The 21,469-nt window shown below is 35.1% G+C and overlaps 2 protein-coding genes and 1 non-coding gene across 3 annotated transcripts; 1 reads left to right on the plus strand and 2 right to left on the minus strand.

The window, feature by feature from the left end:
* Positions 1 to 10,307: 10,307 nt before the first annotated feature.
* LOC117629739 (asparagine synthetase [glutamine-hydrolyzing]) lies at positions 10,308 to 14,476 on the plus strand. The gene is made up of 13 exons (XM_034362330.1): positions 10,308 to 10,666; positions 11,185 to 11,323; positions 11,475 to 11,570; positions 11,773 to 11,914; positions 12,018 to 12,208; positions 12,314 to 12,475; positions 12,565 to 12,645; positions 12,739 to 12,960; positions 13,052 to 13,186; positions 13,301 to 13,381; positions 13,494 to 13,580; positions 13,673 to 13,780; positions 13,920 to 14,476. Exons 1-13 carry the CDS (start codon positions 10,587 to 10,589, stop codon positions 14,160 to 14,162), a joined length of 1,767 nt encoding a protein of 588 aa, XP_034218221.1. The 5' UTR covers positions 10,308 to 10,586; the 3' UTR covers positions 14,163 to 14,476.
* Positions 14,477 to 15,049: 573 nt separating this feature from the next.
* On the minus strand, positions 15,050 to 15,121 carry TRNAH-GUG. Its single transcript has one exon. It is a non-coding gene; the product is annotated as a tRNA-His (tRNA).
* A 794-nt stretch (positions 15,122 to 15,915) lies between these two features.
* Positions 15,916 to 19,470, minus strand: LOC117632869 (protein PMR5). Its single transcript, XM_034366470.1, has 5 exons — positions 18,945 to 19,470; positions 18,682 to 18,853; positions 17,942 to 18,120; positions 17,351 to 17,509; positions 15,916 to 16,468 (listed from the first exon to the last, which is right to left on the minus strand). Exons 1-5 carry the CDS (start codon positions 19,268 to 19,270, stop codon positions 16,126 to 16,128), a joined length of 1,179 nt encoding a protein of 392 aa, XP_034222361.1. The 5' UTR covers positions 19,271 to 19,470; the 3' UTR covers positions 15,916 to 16,125.
* Positions 19,471 to 21,469: the final 1,999 nt, after the last annotated feature.

The following is a 21,469-nucleotide window of genomic DNA, read 5'->3' on the forward strand; positions in this document are numbered from 1 at the left end:
CATTTCTGCCGCATGATAGTATTGAGTAAGAGAACAATCCAGTGAAAAGATTGCATGTGTTTAAATTTGATGATAATTTTTTTAGATACATTCAATATTTTCATCGCTCAACACTGACACATGACAAAAACATTTCGCAAGTTGGCATTCGGCCAATTTGTGAAAAATAAAAATAGCCCAAATGTGAATGATAACAATAGCAAATTTTAATTTATATTTTTTGAAGGAAGATAATTTATCCATCAACAACAACAACAATAATAATTTAAATTATCATGATTGTCGTCACTTATTTTCCGGTTGCAGAAGTTAGTAATAGTATGCTTAAAAAGATGCTAATTTGGTCATGCTTTGTTGATGTTATCTTATATTATTTTTCTTCCCTTTGTTTAATGTCTAACAAGTCATTGTTTCCACATTAGCCCACCGTCCGCTGTGCTTTTCCATCCAAGCTGAACGCCAAACTCAATCGTGCCTGACGCTAACCCTTATTAGTAAATTAATAAAATCTTAATCAACTTATTTGTTATTTAATTAATTAAGTCGTTTCTTGCATCCTTGTAAAGTAGAAGCCAAACACAAACAAGGGAAAAGCCCTTTTTCACTTGGCAATAACAATTTACACTCAAGACAAAGGATAAGATTTTGATTAACCTGTTGAATCGTTCAATTTGGCTTTATTATCTCTTTGGATTCGATTCCTAATATAATTAAAGAATCTCTTAACAATAGTTTCAAAGCTTAAAAAATATGACAAATATGTTACAAACAAATGACTTTAAATCTTTTTTTCATCTTTCATGATGGCCTTGACTCCCCAATTTACATGTTGCTCTATGTACCCTTCTAATATATTTGTAGCGTTATGGACAAGTTTGAAACAAAGATTCATCTAATGCCCCTTCTTCTGAAAAATTAACGTATTTAGACTTTTTAGCTCTTTCAGAAGAAATTTTCATGATTCTGCCCTAACCGGAGGTTATAGAGATTTTTTATTTTTTTTTTTGTAATCGCAAGACTGTTATATAATTTATAATAAATATACGTGTCATCTGACGTGAGTTGATTAATAATACCACATAACGAGAGTATACTTAAGTTAGATTGAAACATTATTGGGCATATATAGTCTCCAACTGCCGTGTCACACTGCTCAATCATTACTTACACACTCACTCAATCGTGTTGCCCCACGACATGGCAAATTGATGTAGATGAAATAAAATTGGAGGGGTCAATAGTCAATAGTCAATAGTCAATAGTAGCAAGCTAAATAATGAATTAGAATAAGTAATCTTTGTTGGCATTAGGATTTGATTCGAGCTTGCCTATCAAACAAAACTAAATAATTCATGGTGGTGATGATGCAGCGGTGGTTGGTTACATTATCAATCGTTTTCACTTCTAAAGTTTTATAATAATTCATCAATGGGTCCCCTCCCCAATAACATGAGTGATATTACTATTGCCAAATTGTCAACTACATAAACGGGTTCCTCACGCCACATATCTTGTACACGGATCATCGCATACCATCAAATTAGTCATATTATTGTACATTTCTGACTTGACTATAAAAAATTAGATTAAATTAATACATGAACGTTTAAACACTAACTGGTTATTAAGTTAATAATAATCCCGTAGATATATGTATTAAGAATATTACTTAGCATGAAGAGTTTTGAATGGATGAAAAAGTCAATCATGAAGACTATATAGCTAATTAGACGACCAAAGAACATAAGCAAATTATTACTATCTAATCAAGCTTTAGCAAACGCACATTTAAAATTTTCTAACATTATTTTGAGCAAAGATTTTGGCAATTGGTGATGCAACACGAAAGCATGCGTTTACGGATCGACAAATATCTAAACTCGAAAATATAATTTGAAATCCATCAGCAACTAGAATCCACCAGAAAATAGAGAAAATCTCTAAATTTTATTAATACAATGCCATGAATTGGGTTAAATAGAAAACAAAAAAACCCTAAAATAGTAGAAAACTCTAAGTTTCAATATATTCCTAAAACTTAACTAATAAGAAAATAATTTAAATCCTAATCAAAATTATATCATGAAAATAATATTCTGATTGATAACTTAGAATAGATCTTCTCAAGAAATCAAGCAATTCGAAAATCTCAATGATACGCCTTTCTTCTTTTCCTAGCGCCATAATTGATGCTCAAGCATAATTTTCCATATTTGAAGCCCAATTTTCTCATTTTTCAAATTTCCTTCGAACAAACCCATTATTTGTCCTACATCAGACCCCTTCACTTGTAAATAACTCGACCTTGAGTTCTCATTGAATTGAACTACATAGAATTTGATGTGTGAATAAACTCTTCAATTCTTTGAGTCCAAACTTGCTCATACTTGGATGGAATTATCATACAATTAATTTCATAAACAAAATTAGAATATGCCAGTTGATAATCAAACTCCTTGAATAAATGTGTTTCATCCTCAAATTCAGATTTATTCCTACCTTCAATTTTTCCCTCCGTCTTGTGGGTTACTAGATCATCAATTAATTCAACCTCCATTACAATAATTTCTTCTTCTTTGACCTCTTCCTCCATCTTTTCTTCGCTCGCCATAATTTTGGGTTAGTAATTTTGTAACTATTCCTTGACAAATATATATCATATTCAAAAGGAAAGAATTTTTTCACAAGAAGTCTTTTCATCCTAGGCAAAGAAGCGATAGGATTTTTACCTTGTTTCTTTATAAATTTTAGCATTTGATCCCATCAAGAAGTGACATCGCCTCTTAAATGGGACACAACAATTTTCACCATTTGCTCTTCTAAAATTGCTATTATATCAAATATTTCCTCTAGATTTGCAACCCATTCAAGAAACCATTCAATGCAGTAACTTCCTATAAAGCATAGAACATATGCAACATAGGATTGATGAGGTTGGCTTCAGGCAAATCCACCAGCATGTTCCCCTTCAATATTTGATATTTCCCCACGACTATTGTCGATGAGGTTTGAATACCTCCCATCGCCGCTCATCAATTCAGAAGGTAAATCCTTGCTCTAAATGATGACCTGCTCTGATTAACAATTGATTGGCTAAATCTTAGTCTAAAACATGTAATTCTGGAATCCATCAGGAAGATATGAGGAAACCTCAAGGTTTATTTGATAAACTGGAATAACAAAACATAACCCTAACCACATGTAAAGTATGCTTAGATACTCCTAGAAACCCTAGGAATAACAAATGAATTAAAATAGGAAAATAACAAAGTTTTCAAAAACTTTAAAACTGAATTTCGGGCTAGTGAACAATCTTAGATACTTGAAAAAGTCCATACATCATAGCAAAGCAATTAATTTTACTCATGACGCCGTTCTCTTCGAATTAACGAGCTATGGGTTCAATTCTGAGCTCGGACCCCAAATCTACAATTTACCTTATTTACTTTTACACACGTGGCTCCAGCTCATCTTCAATTACTTTCTCAATTTGTTCTACATCAATTGCCAATTTGAAATGGAAAGCCAAGTCAACCAAGTTTACCGACTAGTCATTGATTTGATGATACTTCTGTTCCTAACGATTAGAAGAGGTTTCAAATTCTAACTTTAACTTCATTGATGATAGAAAAAGATCAACAAAGATAACCCGACAAGCCAACCAAGCTGGTCATATCGGATTGGACCATGGTTAAAGCTTAGCTGCAACTAAGACAACCCGTACGTCATTGTCCATTGCTTAGGTACATAAAAGTGTATTATTACTCTGTGTAACATTCTGGTCGAGTAGTAATAAAATGAAAATCATACAAATTTCTATTTGGATTTTCTTTGCACTTCCTGATAATCACATGCCCCATTTTTCCCATCCTGCCATGTCTCCCGCAAACAAAGTTGAAAGAACCAACCCTACAAACCCCACTGGTTGTTGCCCATGGATATACAAATTATAATTAACAGCTTACTTTATCTTCATGCTCTAGCTAACACACACACACAAGTTTATCCGTACATCAAGTGACCCGTTTGATCTAATTATGTATCGTATATATCCGCTTATATTATAACATGTATGTTGAATCTCGAATTCACAATTTTACATACTAACAATGTATTTACTATAATTTAAGCAAATTCAGTAAACTACATCGACATTTCATGTTGCGTACAAGATAGAAACAATAATTTCTTCAAACAGAAGAAGAAAACAAAAGGATAAACATCGACAGTATTATCAGTTTGGTTCTTCGAATTTACAAGTGCGCCATATGTCCTTTTCTTTTTTGTCTACCGCTGAGAACAGGATAAGGCCTATTACTCTATCCAGCAGATGACTGTGATCATCTATGCCTGCAATTATCTATTTCCTTTTTGGCCTTTTTTCTCTTTTATCTCTGTTTAATTATGCACATACATATGTGTCTACGGATGAATGATCTTTACATCTTGTCATTATGGGATTCACGTGAGCTAGATATTCAATCCATATGCTGTGTAATGCCAGTATATAATTGGCATCACTGTCGGCTACCTCATATCAAGACACGAGCATATCAAGGCCTCTTTAAAAACTCACGTTAAAAACAGGTTTATATAGGAAAAGGGTTTAACTGCAAAGTATGACAACAGAATTAGGTGAGGGAGAACTATAGAAAAAGGGTAAAACAGCAAAACCCGCTAGAAAGTGAAAACAAAAAACAAAAAACAAAAGAATATTAATAAAAACGAATATACCTATTGTACCGTAGTATTCTATAACCGCTCTTATATTTAATGTGCTACTTGTAGTGTCATCGTGATCATCAAACTTAATTGGTTTATGCCTAATAAATATAAATAAGTGTAAATTTATGCTAATGACGACCGATGATGATGATGTTAATTAATATTATTAACACCAATAATAATAACAACAACAACAACAACATCACCAACACGATATCAACGAAGCTCATGCAACTAATTTTTTAGCACCAAATTGTTCACAAATATTTTTAAAATGTGGCAACAGATCATGCTGCAGAAATATACTTTTTAATTCACCAAAAAAAGCATTATGAATTAATTATTTATCCCCATGTGCAACCACCACCACCACTTGTCAATCTTATCCCAACCTTCTGTGAATTATTGGTCGATGAATAGATGAAAGGCATGGAACAATTAAAGTAATTTTCAACCCCAAAAACGTAGAATTAAAAAGAAAATTTATTATAATATTTAAGCATCAAGGACCTACCCATGTTACCCAAAGCCAGTGAGAGATGATTTGGAGAAATAAAAAACCGAAGCCGTTTGTGGATGCAGAAAAATGTATCATTCTTCAGTACCCTTTAAAGGCCACCATTAATTGAAGGAGATGTTGAAAGAGGCACACCAGAATTTGTCTGGTGTTAAAATGAGCCAGCATAGAAAAGCATGGCTTATCCATTATCCAAAAGCCGGAGAGAAAGCTCAAGTGCCCTTTCGAAGTCGAAATTTTGGCATATTTAACTTCTTCTTTTTTTTTTCTTTTTTTTTTTGCTTCTCATAAAGTACAATGTTGTTTTTACCAAAAACAACGATTTTTATTTTTATTTATCAAAGAAATTGGACACTTCAAATTCATTCGAAGTTGAAATCAAGAGAATATAACCAATGCTGTAACTATAAATTTTTTAATCGGTAGGGTGGCTAAAGTTATTAACTAAAAATCTCATTATCATTCATTTATATACTAGTGCATCAACATTAGTAAGGGTCATTTCAATTTTATATCAATAAATTGAATTTTTGACTTGCATCGATAAAGTTTAGTTCATTTCAGAGATCGATATTTCATTTCAAGGATCAATAGTTCATTTTAGAGATTAATAGTTCATTTCATAGATCAATAAAATGAACTTTAAAATGAAATTCATTTTAATAAGCTGGTCCACATAATAACTCTACAGCCTCTCTCTTATTGACACATGGGCAATAAGAGAGAGGTAATTTATTTCACTTTTCAAAACACAAATGGCTAGTTCCATTTTGAAACGGCTAGTTACTTACCTATAAATACACAAATGGCTTTTTCATGTTCAATTTTGTTGTGCAATAACCTAAAAAAACAAAGTGCTATGATGTGTTATCATTTAATCTCAACTTCCAACTCTTCAGGAAAAGTGTTGATATAATATTGTCATCAACCAAATAGTTTTTTGTTATTATATATATTTAAAATTGGATCGATAAATCCTCTTATAAGAACCCAGGTACGTAATATATAAATATATATATATATAATTTTGAAGAATAAAGGAATTTCAAGGGATGCATGTACCCTTATATGCGGATCAATGAAGCCTCTAAGAAATTGTATACCCACCAAAAATAAATAAATAAATAAATAACCCCTCCAAGAAATTGGAAAATTGAACTTTCCAAAGAAAGAGACATTACAAATATGCAATAGGTTATCTGTCTTATATATCCATGCAAGCATGACACGTCTATCGCATACCTAATCCTCCGTTATTTTTCCTTTTCCACAAAAAAAGCCAAGATTTTTTCAGATGGTCCAAAGAAATGAAAGAATTTTCTTTTCTATAATATATACTAGCCTCTCCACATGCATTTTTGCGGAAGCTTTTTTTTTAAAATAATTTAATTTAATTTAGAATTAAAAAAGATAATGGGTAGTTTTGTTCTATAAAATTAGGATCTATTATATGATATATCTTTAAATTTTAAAAAAATTTAATATGAAAAAGTATGAATCTACCATATTATCCTTATTTAATTAATAATTTCAATTCTTAATATTTGCATTAACCAAGGGCATTTTCTAGAATTTTGAATGTTTTACCATTCTTTGCATTTTGCTTTATATATAGACTCTGCCTTTTTCTTTATATATAAATATAAATAAATAAAAGGAAAACCACATATCAACTTTGATATGTTATGTTTATTTTTCTTTGGGTATGATGCATTTGTCCAAATTGGAAAAATAAAATTGAGTGAAAAACATGATATATGAAACCTTTTTTTTTTTTAATAGAAAACCTCAACGGTACGTTGGAAAATTTTATTTAACTAAGCATATAAGTATAATGGGGATGTAGAACTTAATCCCAATCAAATAAATCTTCCAAAAGGCAGATGCATTGGGACACCTCTGATCATGACAAATTATTCTCTATATGCAAAGTATATTGTGCTACCATAAGTATCTCCATTCGCTTCTCAAAAAGTATGTATTAACTGATTCGATGTGATTTATTAAAATTAATGAAGTGGAAATACAATATATCCTATATCCTTGTCTCCATTATGCCAAGGACTTTTATTTTTTTTTGTACCCTCGTCCCACTAACTATCATATTATGTCTTCTTTTTTATTTTATTTTATTTTTATGAATAAAAGTTTAGGGAGTTTTAGCCCCTTGATTACTTATCAAGAGCGATTATTTGCAACAAAAATCGAACTTAGACCTTGCTAACGAAGATAACGATCCTTAATTCTTAGAGATTTATTATGTTGCATTTCAGTGTTGGTCGAATCACCCCACAATCAATATGGATATTTCTTTATATTGCATTTATTTATTATATTTGTAGCACTTAAAAAAATAGTGGGGGAATCAAATCACACTACTACAATATTGAATCAAATCACACTACTACAATATTGAATCAAATAACAGTTACCAAAACCATGTTGGTCGTAGATATTGAGGTGGCATAAGGACTTAAGCAATTAATTTTTGGTTTGGTGGGATGCTTGCCAAAGCTTGAATTTAAATATAGGTACCATTGTGTTAGGTGGCATTGACTTTTAACACCAAAATCATCGACTAATTCACTAGTAGTTGGTTATGTTAAACACCACCATTAAAGAATATATTAGTTGCTAAGTTGGAAATCCATAGAGTTTTTACACCATTAAATATCAATTAATTAAATATAAATATTCAAGTAAGACATGATAGTACGAATTTGAATAGTACAATCCTCTCCAAACAGTAGTAAATACATAGCCTTAACAAAACCTACATCTACTACTCCTAATCCAAAACTTCTTCTACTCCGAATACACACAAAGATCCACATTAGAGGTATTCTCCATTATATCCCTATAAATACATTAAAATGATAAAGAAAGAAAACTAGTATTATAAACACTAGTTGTGTTCTTTAAAAATACGATATATTATCTAATTTTTCTTTTAATTTTATTTTTTAAAATATGAAAAAGTATAAATTTATCATATTATTTTCATTTAATTAATAATTTTAATTCTTAATATTTGTATTAATCAATGACATTTTCTGATATTTTAAATGTTTTACCATTCTTTGCATTTTGCTTTAAATATATGGATTATAAACATAAAATACAAATAAAATAACCTACTTAAATCAAAAAATTAGAAAGACTATCATAACAATTAACGTCAATCAGTATAGATTGGTGTGTTTTTGTTGATTAGCCCAATTATCTCTAGATTTCTCTGAATTTTTTTGTCATTAGTAGTTAATTAGCTCCGAATTATTGGTTTGTATTACGTATAAAATTGGTTATTTACCAAACTTTTACAGGTGGGCCTCAGTTTCCAATCCCGATCATGGTGCCCATGTTGTTGATTGAGAAAAGAAAGAAGAAGAAAAAAATACCCATGCTTTCCATGATGAATTGCTAGGAACCACGCTTGCTCATGATATCTTTGTTTATCGTGGAATTAAAGAGAACTAACACATGCATACAATTTTGCCACCGATATAAATATATCCAATCTTGTCACTCTACTCTCCTCACATGGTGCACATGTTTATTTATAAAATAAAAAAAAGAAAGGAAGAAATTTTCCTGCTTAGCTTAATTAGGTTAAGCTCAACTTTTTGGTCGGCCAATTTTCGGTACGAAATTGTTGGTTTATGTTATGTCAAAAAGTTTTGGCCCCAAACTAATCTGACCAATTTTCGGTACAAAATTGTTGGTTTATGTTATGTCAAAAAGTTTTGACCCCAAACTAATGACACATCGATTGGTCACTCTTATTTGTACCATATAGACAATTGTTTACAGTGGTAAGAATAGAGTTTTATGGTCGTACATAGTCTATAGACACTAAAGGAGTTTAGATGATGGAGAAGAATCAAAGCCACTTCAGGCCTATCAATAGCTCGTGATTGTATGACACAAGCTATGCACGTATATAAATTTCGTATTATTCTACTCATACTAATAGAACAAAAGAGTATTCAGATAGACAACAAGAATGACTAGAAAAAACATAACCGAATATCAATAGGCCAACCGATTGATAAACCTTATCGAAAAAAGATATTGTTGTACAAAAAAATCTTTAAAAATTATATATATGATGGAAAATAACAAAAAACAAAGTAAATGAGGCCAACCCTTTTGGCCTATAATTTTTTTTTTTTTAAAAATGGATATGATGTATATTTTTTAAATGAAGTTAACTTTATAATGGAATTTTTAACAAATAGTTGCAACATATTATCTATTTTCTTTGGTCATGAACCATGATGTACTTTACATGGCGACATGGGAGGCATGGCCAAAAGGATAAGCAGTCGGATTTTCTTATTCTAAACTTTTTTTCCCTCTCCTTTGAGGTGGTTCCTCATAAGTCAGAGCAATTATATATTTCTACCAAAACTCACCAATTTATAAAAAAGAAAAAATAAATAAATGACCTACTAGTGTAGTGATTTGAAGTAATTGTTCTCTCAAACAAGATCCTGTATTCGAGTCTTAGCATTTATCTAATGTGTGTGAATTTAGTATATTATTGTCCATTTCAATAAAAAATGTCTCAAAAAAAAGAAATTAAAAAAGAAATTATGCCAAATATCCCAATCATAGCCACGTCAGTTAGGGGGCCAGGCATCCTACTAATGGACACGTGGACGGTTGAAAAAGGCAGTACATTGATGTGGACTTGTGGTAAAAAGCTGACTGTGTGCGGTGCGGCCACAAAGACTTGGAAGAAATAGGAAGTGGATAAACCTCAGCGCGAAAATTGGAGATTAAAAAGAGAAAAACAAAAAATAAATAAGAAGGGACAACCAACAGGGAACCACATGGCACCACGTGGCACTCACGGAGCGGACAGCGCCGGTGGGTCCGGGAGTTCTAGGATGAGCCAATGGAGGACGGTAAACACTAGATAAAATAGAAGGAGAAAAGAAAAATTAATAGATTATAGAAGCGTGAAATGAATAGAAACGTCGCCGCTTAGGTGCTGGGTGGGCCCCACGGACTGAGAGCTTCCTATAAATACGTGGCCCGGGATGCGAAGGTATTTACTCCTTCAAACAACGTTTGTGTTTACGTATTTTGTCCTAGCACAAAAAAAAGTAAATAAAAAAAAAATCCGTACGTGTTTCTGCCTCCTACTTCCACTGCAACGCCACCAGAAACACCAAAGCCTTTCTCTTCTCTCTTCATTCATTCTCCTCCTAATTTCTGGGTTCCCTCGGTTTAAAAACAAAAAACAAAAAACCGAACTCATTTACTTTTCCTTCTTCTTTGGTGTTGTTTCTTGCTCCCTTTTCTGGCTTCTGGGTTTTTTCCGAATTTAACATATATAATGTGTGGAATTCTTGCTGTTCTTGGTTGCTCTGATGACTCTCAGGCCAAGAGGGTCCGAGTCCTTGAGCTTTCTCGCAGGCAAATTTCCTAATTTCCTAATCTCCTAATTTAATTCAATATTTTATATAATTATTTTTTGAGTATTATAATTCATAATTATTAGTTGGTTCTAGTTAAGTAGCACATGCATACCTCTAGAATTTTTATTTTTTGTTGTTGTACATATCTTTTTTCTGATACAAGCGATATTAAAAAATGGGACTCGAACTCTGTTTTTAATGACTTGAGCTATAAGTCCTTACTTGTTCTTGAACATTTTTATAAGAAATATCATAAGAATTTGAGCTTTTGATCATGAATGAATTATGGTAACTGTGGTTTGGTTTGCAAAGAAACTAGTGTTTGTTTAATGATTCTGACCCTTGTGACGTTGTGGTCCCATAAATGATGTTACCTTTCATGAATGGGGTGTTGGGGTCCGTTTTGTGTGGTAGTGGTAGCATGATAAGAGGCCATTTTTGGAAAGCAAAACAAAAACAGAGCTGAAAATTGAAATAACATAGTTTTTTTTTTTTTTGGGGGTGGTTTGTTTTCAGATTGAAGCATCGTGGCCCTGATTGGAGTGGTCTTTACCAGCATGGAGATTGTTTCTTGGCTCATCAGAGGCTGGCCATCATTGACCCTGCTTCTGGGGATCAACCTCTGTACAATGAAGACAAGTCAATTGTTGTGACGGTAAGCCATGTGACAGGGCCTAACAGTTATTATTATTCACAGAATTCTGAAGTTTTTGTTTTGGTTTTGGTTTTGTAAACTAGACATTTTAATTTTGTGGGAAAATGAAAAATTCAATTGCTGATGAAAGGGTTTTGCTAAACATCATCAGGTGAATGGAGAGATTTACAACCATGAAGAGTTGAGGAAGCGTCTGCCGAATCACAAGTTCAGAACTGGCAGTGATTGTGATGTCATTGCTCATCTGGTATGTCACTTACCAACTTGGTTGAAAACAAAAAAAGAAGAAGAAAATTTTGTATCTATAAGAATTAAGCATGATGATTAAATATTTTGGATGAGTTATAAGTCAATTTGATCAATCAAAGTACGAGATGTTGAATATGTTATTTGATGGATCATGGACTTTGCCTGCACTTAACTGTCTGTCTTTAATCTCTTGTGAGTAGTATGAAGAGTATGGGGAGAATTTTGTGGATATGCTGGATGGAATGTTTTCTTTTGTGCTACTGGATACCCGCGACAACAGCTTCATCGTTGCTCGCGATGCGATTGGGATCACTTCCCTCTACATCGGGTGGAGTCTTGATGGTAACATTTCTCTAGCAACCCCTGTTTTTTCTGCAATTAGTGCTTTAGTTTTTTACTTGAATATGTATGTGATGCTAAGTTAGCATATTTGGTTTAATTTCAGGCTCAGTTTGGATAGCATCAGAACTGAAAGGATTGAATGATGATTGTGAGCACTTTGAGAGCTTCCCGCCCGGTCATCTATACTCGAGCAAAGAAGGTGCACTCAAGAGATGGTACAATCCTACTTGGTTCTCAGAGGCCATTCCATCTGCGCCATATGATCCGCTTGCTCTCAGAAGTGCCTTTGAAACTGTAAAAATTTCATCATTTTCAAACTCAGATGGATTACTCTTATTTCACATACATATCAGAGTTCATTTGTAGTTGTAGCTTATGTGTTGAGTGTGATACCTGCAGGCTGTGATCAAAAGGCTAATGACTGATGTGCCCTTTGGAGTTCTTCTCTCTGGAGGCCTAGATTCATCTTTGGTCGCCTCTATCACGGCTCGCCACTTGGCAGGCACGAAGGCGGCCAAGCAATGGGGAGCACAGCTCCATTCGTTCTGTGTTGGACTAGAGGTGAGTTTTTAAATCTTTCGACAAAGATTTAACATATGGCTCATGGGAGCTTATAGATTCCTAAACTGGTGTCCTCATATGCTGAGCAGGGTTCGCCTGATTTGAAGGCTGCAAAAGAAGTTGCAGACTATTTGGGAACCGTTCACCACGAGTTTCATTTTACTGTTCAGGTATCGATACATAAACCTGTTTAAGCAAAAGAGTTTGCTGCTATCTTTTTTAGTAGCCGAAATAGTAAACCATTTGCATTTGGCATGTAACAGGACGGTATTGATGCAATAGAGGATGTTATTTACCACATTGAAACTTATGATGTTACGACTATTCGAGCTAGCACCCCTATGTTTCTAATGTCCCGTAAGATTAAGTCTTTGGGGGTTAAGATGGTGATTTCTGGTGAGGGATCCGATGAGATTTTTGGTGGATACTTGTACTTCCACAAGGCACCCAACAAGGAAGAGTTTCACCGCGAAACTTGCAGAAAGGTAATGGATTAGTTGCTTATTTACATTGAAGATAGATATAGGGGTTGGAAGGAAAGGCATAATAAGGAGTTGTTCTTTTGTTTGATGTTAGATTAAGGCACTGCACCAGTATGATTGCCTCAGGGCAAACAAATCAACATCTGCTTGGGGATTAGAAGCTCGTGTCCCTTTCCTGGACAAAGACTTCATCAACGTTGCAATGGCTATTGATCCTGAGTTTAAACTGGTAAGAAATAAGACTCTTAAGATGTTGGGATTGCTTTCGATTTAAAGCAGAAGTTCAATTTTAGAGTTCAATACTGATCACTTGGCTTTTCGCTATATTTTGAATTGATTATAGATCAAAAAGGACCAAGGAAGAATTGAGAAATGGGTCCTCCGGAAGGCCTTTGATGATGAGGAGCATCCTTATCTGCCAAAGGTATATGCTCTTGTGTCTTTCTTTGGTAATAAGTATTGATGATAAGTTACTGCCTCTAACATCCGTATCACGTCGATTCTAAAGCTAACAAATCCTGTTTAATGCCTTGCAGCACATTCTGTACAGGCAGAAAGAACAGTTCAGTGATGGTGTCGGCTATAGTTGGATTGATGGCCTGAAATCCCATGCTGCTCTCCATGTACACATCTATCCAACCCTTTTTTACAATTTTTGTTGGTATTTTTCATTTTCATAAAGGCTGATGATTGAAGCTCAACTTAACACTTTCAGGTGACTGATAAGATGATGCTGAATGCTGCACGCATCTTCCCGCACAACACTCCCAATACAAAAGAAGCCTACTACTACCGAATGATTTTCGAGAGGTTCTTCCCACAGGTAGTCTGCTACAAAATTTCATGATTCATAAGCAGTACATCATGAATTTTTTTTCGTGTATGCTTTTTTGCCTTTAACAGCACAACAAACTCTCGTTCATAGAGACCTAACTTGCTGTACTTATTATCTGGTATTGCAGAACTCAGCCCGGAACACAGTACCTGGAGGACCAAGTGTGGCCTGCAGCACAGCCACAGCTGTGGCATGGGATGCTGAATGGTCCAAAAATCTTGACCCATCTGGTAGGGCTATATTTGAAGTGCATCAACAAGCTTATGACAAGCAGGCTGCACCTGTGACTAGCAGCATTGTGCCTCCGGAGATCATCGACAATGTACCTCAGATGAAAGTGAGCACTCCCGGGGTCGCGATTCTCAGCTAATAATAACAATGCGCTGCAGGAGGATATCTAATAACTTCTGCAAGACTAAGGGTAGTAATCACAGAATTAAGAGACTTTGCGATGCCTTAATGTATAAAAAGTAATAGGGCACTATGTAAAGTTGAACGAAGACCACCTGTTGGTTTTAAAGATATTGTGTTTATCATCAAACTGTTGTACTTTTCCAATACAACATTTTGAAGTGTGCTATCTATATAATGGAGATGTTTTTAAGTTTAGAATCTCTCTGTAATTTTCTTTCTCTGTCTTCAATGATCCTTTTTCACTTTGAATAAATGAGACAATGAGCCTAATATATGGTGTCTTTCTTGTTCCATCCAATAAATTTGTCATCTATAATAATTTTTCTAGGAGATTGAAGAGGGTTTATTTTTGGCCAAGGACTTGGAGAGGTTGATCCAGAAAACTGGTGAATTTCTGGCCAAGAATTTGTTTGGATAAGGATCATAGCTTTTCAAAGATTCTCCAATGGCTCAGGCTGGCAATTGAAGAGACACTACCATAGCCCAATTAGACTAACAGGGCAAATGAAGATTGACCCAATTCGCCATGGGCTGAGGGGCTTTGCCTACTGAACTGTAGGCCTTACTTAGAATTTGAAAGCCCCATCCAAAAATTAAGGGTTCGTACAAGACGGCTTATGTAGGAAATACTTTTGCGTATAATCGCTTTTGGTCATTCAAAAGTATTCCCAAGCAGCCCTAACAAAATATGTCGCAAAAAGAGTACAAAGTGAGGCCGCTTGATTTGGAAGATTGATCCAATTGGCCCAAGGATGAGGGTCTCGGCTTCCTAAACTGTAGGCCTTAGAATTCGACAGCCCCGTACATAAATTAACAAAACATGTCGCTAAAAAGAGTTCAAAGTGTGGCTGCTGGGATTCGAGCCCAGGTCTCCACGGCCACAACGTGGAATTCTTACCACTAAACTACAGCCACTTTGTTGTTAGTAAGGGCTTGAAATCTATATAAGTACGCTAATGACCTTTTGTTATTGCAATACATCAAAATCAAGTGTTTCCTTGAAGGATCTTGTAATTGGATGGCTTTTGTTAATTTAGACAAATTTTAAATGGTCGAAAACTCATTTATAGCTTAAATAATTGCAATGATAATTGAGGAGGGTTCACTAGCAAAAATAAAATTATTAATATTGTTTTCTTGACATTGTTGACGTACCTCTCATGATTGTATGGACTCATGTGACTAGTTGCTCCGTGTTGTTGAATTATAAATGTAATTTTCTTTTGATTACCAAAAAAAAAAAGGTAATCTTACCATGATGTTTTTTTTAAGAACGGAATCTTACATGATTAAATGATGAGGAAATAAGCCGAGCCTAGTAATGTGAGTTTGTAACTAAACAGGGCATTAAAGTGATCGGTTGTTTGATTGAAACCTTCTTGAGTGAGGCATAATGATCTTGGGCTGTTCACCTAAACCTTCATCTTAGTTGTGAAGTCGCACAAAGCACGACCCTTGCCCTCAAAGCTGGTAGGGTCCCCCAACCACAAAGGTTGGGTAGCAAACCTCAAATAATGAGGAAATAAAAAATTTATTTATTTTCCTCACAAAAACTAACAACGCATTTGCATTTACAGATTGCATGAATGTATCACAAGATGAAAGCTAGCCATAAGCCCATAAGTTGTTTCTAACTTTTTTTTCTTTAAACAAAGATAAGCCTATAACTTGTTCGAGTTTACATAAAATTAGAAGAGCAAAGCTGTGTGTAGAACAATTAAAGACTCTTCATTATCTAAAAAATTAATGAGTCTTCCACAACTGGAAAACTAATGAGGAAACAAGAACCTTATTTGTCCTTGCACTAACAATATATATTTAGCATTACTTTACAGATTACTAGCTAAGGCAAAGAGCTGCAATTTTGCACCCTCTCATCAAACGTATCACAATATATAAAAAAAACCTATATAAACTTGTTAATAGAGCAAAGCTGTGTAAAAGAGCTGGTTCCAAGTGTCTGGCAGTCCAGGAAGGCACCAGTGGCTACAATCTGCTGAGTGTTCAGGATTGGCTCTCTCCTGAGGGCTCAAATCCCCACTGTAGATTGAAGGGTGCCCATCTTTTCTAAGCTCTGAAAGCATTGTGATGTCTAGCAAAGATGCAGGGTTGCTCATGCCCCTGATCACATTGTCCACCACTCTGATTTGGTCTGGATATGTTGTCCCTGGATATGTTACTCCACTTATTGTCATTGGCGCTGTTTCCCCATAGCAGTTCTTGGTGGTTGTAGGAGTTGCTCCCCCATTCCATTCATTTGGGCTGTCAATTTAGCATCTTGTATAAGTTACCATGTACAAAAATTCAGGATCTAGGTATAAATTGGTACTCTAATATCATGTAGCCTAATGAGATTTAACTATGCAAAGTGATAGGTTGATATTGGATATCAATCTACAATATCTAATATATCGTAGGAACTAATTTACAATTCCTGATACAATATGAGAACAAATCTATAGTAGTACCTGATGCACTACGCTTATCGTTAATGTACTGGGTATCGACTAAAAATTAGGTACTGTAAATTGGTACCCGATACACTAAGGTTATCGATATCAAATATCGATTAAAATGTAAGTACTATAAATTGGTATCCAATACTAGTTGATCTCTACCCTTTGACAAGAGTGACTTGGGCTAATGTGAACTGTAGCACCAACGATGTAAAATGGCTATGGGCTATAGCTTGTTCAGTCACATAGGGGAGGCCCAGATTTGAGAAAAGTGGTCCACTTTCTCTGGTGAGATGTAGATGAGCAGTTTTTGTCTTCTTCAAAGATTGCATGTGTTTACTGTTTCCTGTTTAGTGCCACCGACAAACCCAGTGCAAGCTCTGACCTAATCCTCCGAACACTGCACTGTTTACTGGTTCCAACATTTATACATTGTTTTCTAAGCAAATGGGCTTACTTGTTCCTTTGAAAAGGTTTTACCATTGATTGTAATTGGCTTTGGACCAACCTAAATTCAGGGTAGGGATCGAGTCAACTTTGCCAACTCGCAAACCAAAAAAGACATCTAAAAATGGAGCAAATTTTTGGTGCTTGGTGCTGGCAGCACCCAGCACACGCATTAGCCATTAAGCCTGGAAATCGAAATTCACAAATCAATTATTGGAGAGAGAGAGAGAGAGAGACCCACTTGTAGTGTGTGGGAGATATGGAAAGGAAGAAAACTCGGGTCCTTGTGGTGTCGATGTTTGAGTCGACCCAATTAGCCCATGTTCTCATCCCTTTCTCCAAAGCAGCCAAACGATCCATATCTCGGTAATATTTTCCTCCTGATTCCATGTAATCCCACCTACATGTTTCCAAAGTCCAAGAAAAAAAAAAGATTTCAATCCCATTATCATTATCATCATGTCATATACATATGCAAGTACTTTTGTCAATTTCAAAATCGTTTTAGATAACAAGGAAACGTCAAACAACTTTTGGTTACTTTTTGGTCTCAGAGATGCATCTTTAGCTGTAGATTAATATGTAAGAAGCACTTAATTCTTTAATTGAAGTTCAAAAGCACTTTTACTCCTCCCAAAGTGCTTCTATAATCCGAAAAACATTTTTCACTATTCCCAACCTGCATTACCAAAAATACTTCTAAAGGCACTGTCAATATTCTTGTGACAAAAGTAATAATGGATGATTTTAACAGTATGCAAACAATCAATTTGACCCTAAAGTTAGAATTGCACAAAGTACCGTAAGATAAACAAATACAAGATTTGCTCACCCCTGGAGACCTCCATTGTGGCTCCACCAGTGACCGGTGTTAAATGACAGCACATCGGCGTTCCGCCACGCCTTGCTGTTCTCGGAAATGTCCTCAAGCCTTAGAACTCTCTTTCCTTGCATCATATCTATGTCGACCAGATATGGAGCTCGATAGAATTGTATTGTCACACCGTAGTCCTGCAGTGCAGTAGCAAAACTCAATAAGGCCGTGTTTGGATTGATATGATGCTCTCATTTCCTAGCTCATGACTTTTTGTGGACAAAGAACGTGATGGTGGTGTCCTGCTGTAAGCACAATTGGTCCAAAGGGTCCCTCAAAACAGTTTCCCTATTTGATTCTTTTGTACTACTCGAATTTCAAAGCATTGTTAAAAAGTGGGCAAAAAACAGAAAAGCTTCTTCATTTATGAACTGGATTTTCTAATTTTTTTTAGTTCCTATGACCAGAACAGTGTTTGATAAAATTCAAAACCCACACACAAAAGGAATTAGTATGAACAATTGTAAACCCTCACACCATATATGTTCTCACAGAAATAATAACCATTAATTTTCACAACTATGGTGGTTCTTGTTCTGTTTTGCTTACTGAAATTTAGAACAGAACCATATTGATGTGTGTATTTGGGCATTGGCATTGAATCCAATTGCTTCAAGAAACCAAAATACCAAAACCCAGAATGAAGCAAAGAAATTCCTAGTTAAGTAAGTTTTGGGGGGAACAAATCAGAGACTTACCAAGAAGCTAAATGTTGAGAGTGGATCTCCCTTGACCATTTGTGTCTGGGTTTGAGGAGCTGCAGAGTAAATCAAGCAAACCAAAGACTCCCATTGATTCCTCCCAAGCGAGTCACCTACAAACATCACTGTTTTCCCTCTCATTTTGTCCAAAAACTCAAGCCCATTGAACCTACCAAGAACAACAAACTACACCAAAAGTCACCACCACATAAAAAACACAAACCCATTTCAAAAGACAACATTTTGAAGTAATTGCTTACCTTGGGAGCTCACAATTGAGGGGTCTCCATCTGTACTTGAGGTAGCCAGTGTCTGGGCGGCCGTACATTTGACAGTTGAACTCAGGGTCTATGATTAATGGACACTCAGAAGATTGGTACATTGGGTAATCTTCATCTTGGACCCAAGTGCCTGCAAACAAAGCACAATTGCTTTGGTTGGTTTGGAACATTGGAGCTGTTCTGTGGTGGTGGTAGCTGTGGTGGTGCTTCTTCATGCTCAGTATCAAAGCTGAGCGGCATTGGACCAAAACCAGGCAAAGAATAGTTAAACATGAACCAATAGATTGGGAACAGAAAAGAGCCATTGTAGAGAGGTGTTAATGGGTGATGGATAAAAGCAAAACCTGAAAAAGAAGAAACAGATGGAGAGAGAGACAGAGAGAGAAATGGAGCTAATGTAAGTTGAAATAAAAGTTGAAATCTTCGTCCTGATTGGGTCATATATATATATATAAATGTAATAAATTATAAAATGAAAAAAGAAGGGTGGGGTTTTAGATTTGTTGTGTACATGTGAGGGTTGCTGGGATGGGTTTACTCTTCACGTGAGTTAAAAAATGAAAATGGACTGGTGACGGTGGGCTTGCGAGATTGATTTGGACCCCGTAACTGTCCTTCTACCTTTCTTCACATTGTCTGCGAGTGTTTTTGTCCACACACCATGAATCCAGTGTTTGTGTGATCTTTTTGTAAAAGATGGTAGATTTCTCTTGAAATTTTGGAAGCAAGGTGGTTAAGAAAATTACAGAAAGGGTCAAGAAGAAGAAAAATTATTGGGTGTGTTAGAACCACGAGGTGATGTGGCGTATTACACGATTGCATTCATCCAAATTGTAACACGTGTATTAGGTCTTAAATTTACATAATTTAAATATTAATAATAGTACCCATTTTTATAATTCAAGTCAATATAAGTTCTCATTATGTGTTGATATTGCATGAATATTGTCCAAAATGTGTTGATAACATATTTATTTACGTCCAATCCAATTCATAGCCGAACTATTCAAGTGAATTCTATACACTACTCACATCACATACAATAATTTCTCAAATTAAAGAGATTTTCATGAAGTTGGGACCAACCGGCAAGGTTGTGTGCTGAGGTCCAGTGCTCATTAGTCTGCACTTTTTTTCCTTTAAATGTTAGGGAGGGAGGGAGGGAGGCAGCCAATGTGGGGTGAGGTCATCTCAATTCTCTACTTGGTTGCTTGCTATGGCCCCCCCTCTCTCTCTCTCTCTGTGCTATGTTAGGCGCCTCAAAGTTGGATTCTTTCTCTCTCATTTATTATACAAGGAAGCAGAGTTAAAAATGTAGGTCTGCACCTTTTCAAGAAAGAGGGCAACTCTAATTGGAAAGCAGATGTTCTTTGCTTTACTTACCAACATATACATAGAACATCATTCTTGTGTTTACTTTGCTTTATGGAAAATTTAGGGGCAAGCCTTATGAAACATCACCATCTAAAATTAGTCACCTTCCATTGTCATGAATTCGGATTTATTAATCACGACAAAAAAACTTTGAAGTATTTAATAATTTTGTTGAGGCATTGCAGCATTGACTGTCGTAAATTCACAATGTGAAAGACTCAGTTTTTCAAAGAGAAAGGAGGGGCTTTGGAATCTTTTTCTGTATTGAAGTGAGGTTTATTTGAAAGCACAAGTTTTAGTTTCCCAAGCTCAACAAGGAAGAATTGGTTCCATGCATCCCTTGATTATTTTTCAATTTCTTAATGGTCAAGAACATTATTAAATTTGTATGCTCTGCATATATAGATAGATATATACATATGAAATAATATAATCCCTAAAATTGGTTTTAGTTTGTAGCAGTTATTGGTACTTTGTGAAGAGTGTTTGGGAAGGGTGAAAGAACACATGAGTTGTGATCTTCAAAAATGTGAGAGATGTTTGGTGAGCTATTATTGGCCAATGTCTCCATTAGGTGTATTTAGGAGGAACCTGCAATGCAATTTGCAAAATGTGTCTAGTGCTGCATGAGCAGCCAACTACCAAAATTAGTGGCGGATGCAGGAATTGTCACTCATGGGGTCATAGTGTAAACTACTCAATATTTTTTTTAAATGAAAAAAATATTCAAAATAAAACGAGAGTACTTTCACTCATAATTAATGTCAAAAACAATATTACAAGTTACAAAAGTTACTTGAATTGAATTGTAAACTTTCACAAAAATAGTGGCAGCGGCGGGGACGGTTGGTAGTGAACAACAGCTAGCACTCTTGGCGCCGGTGGCAAGGAAGGAGGTGGCGGAGGTCTTGGGGAGATTGGGGTTAGGGTTGTTGTTGAGGAGAAATATGAAAATTGGGATTTTGAAGGTGAATTTTGGGGTTTGTGCTGTTTAGAGGGTCCAGCTCCCTTTTTATTTGTATTTTTTTTTATAAAAAAAACTTAGCCCAAAACGACGTCGTTTTGCCAAACAATTTTAAAGAATAAAAAACAAAACCCCAGCTGGCCCACGAAGCTTCTTCTTCTGCATG

This window comes from Prunus dulcis, chromosome 6 (assembly GCF_902201215.1).
Source record: "Prunus dulcis chromosome 6, ALMONDv2, whole genome shotgun sequence".
Classification (NCBI taxonomy): domain Eukaryota; kingdom Viridiplantae; phylum Streptophyta; class Magnoliopsida; order Rosales; family Rosaceae; genus Prunus; species Prunus dulcis.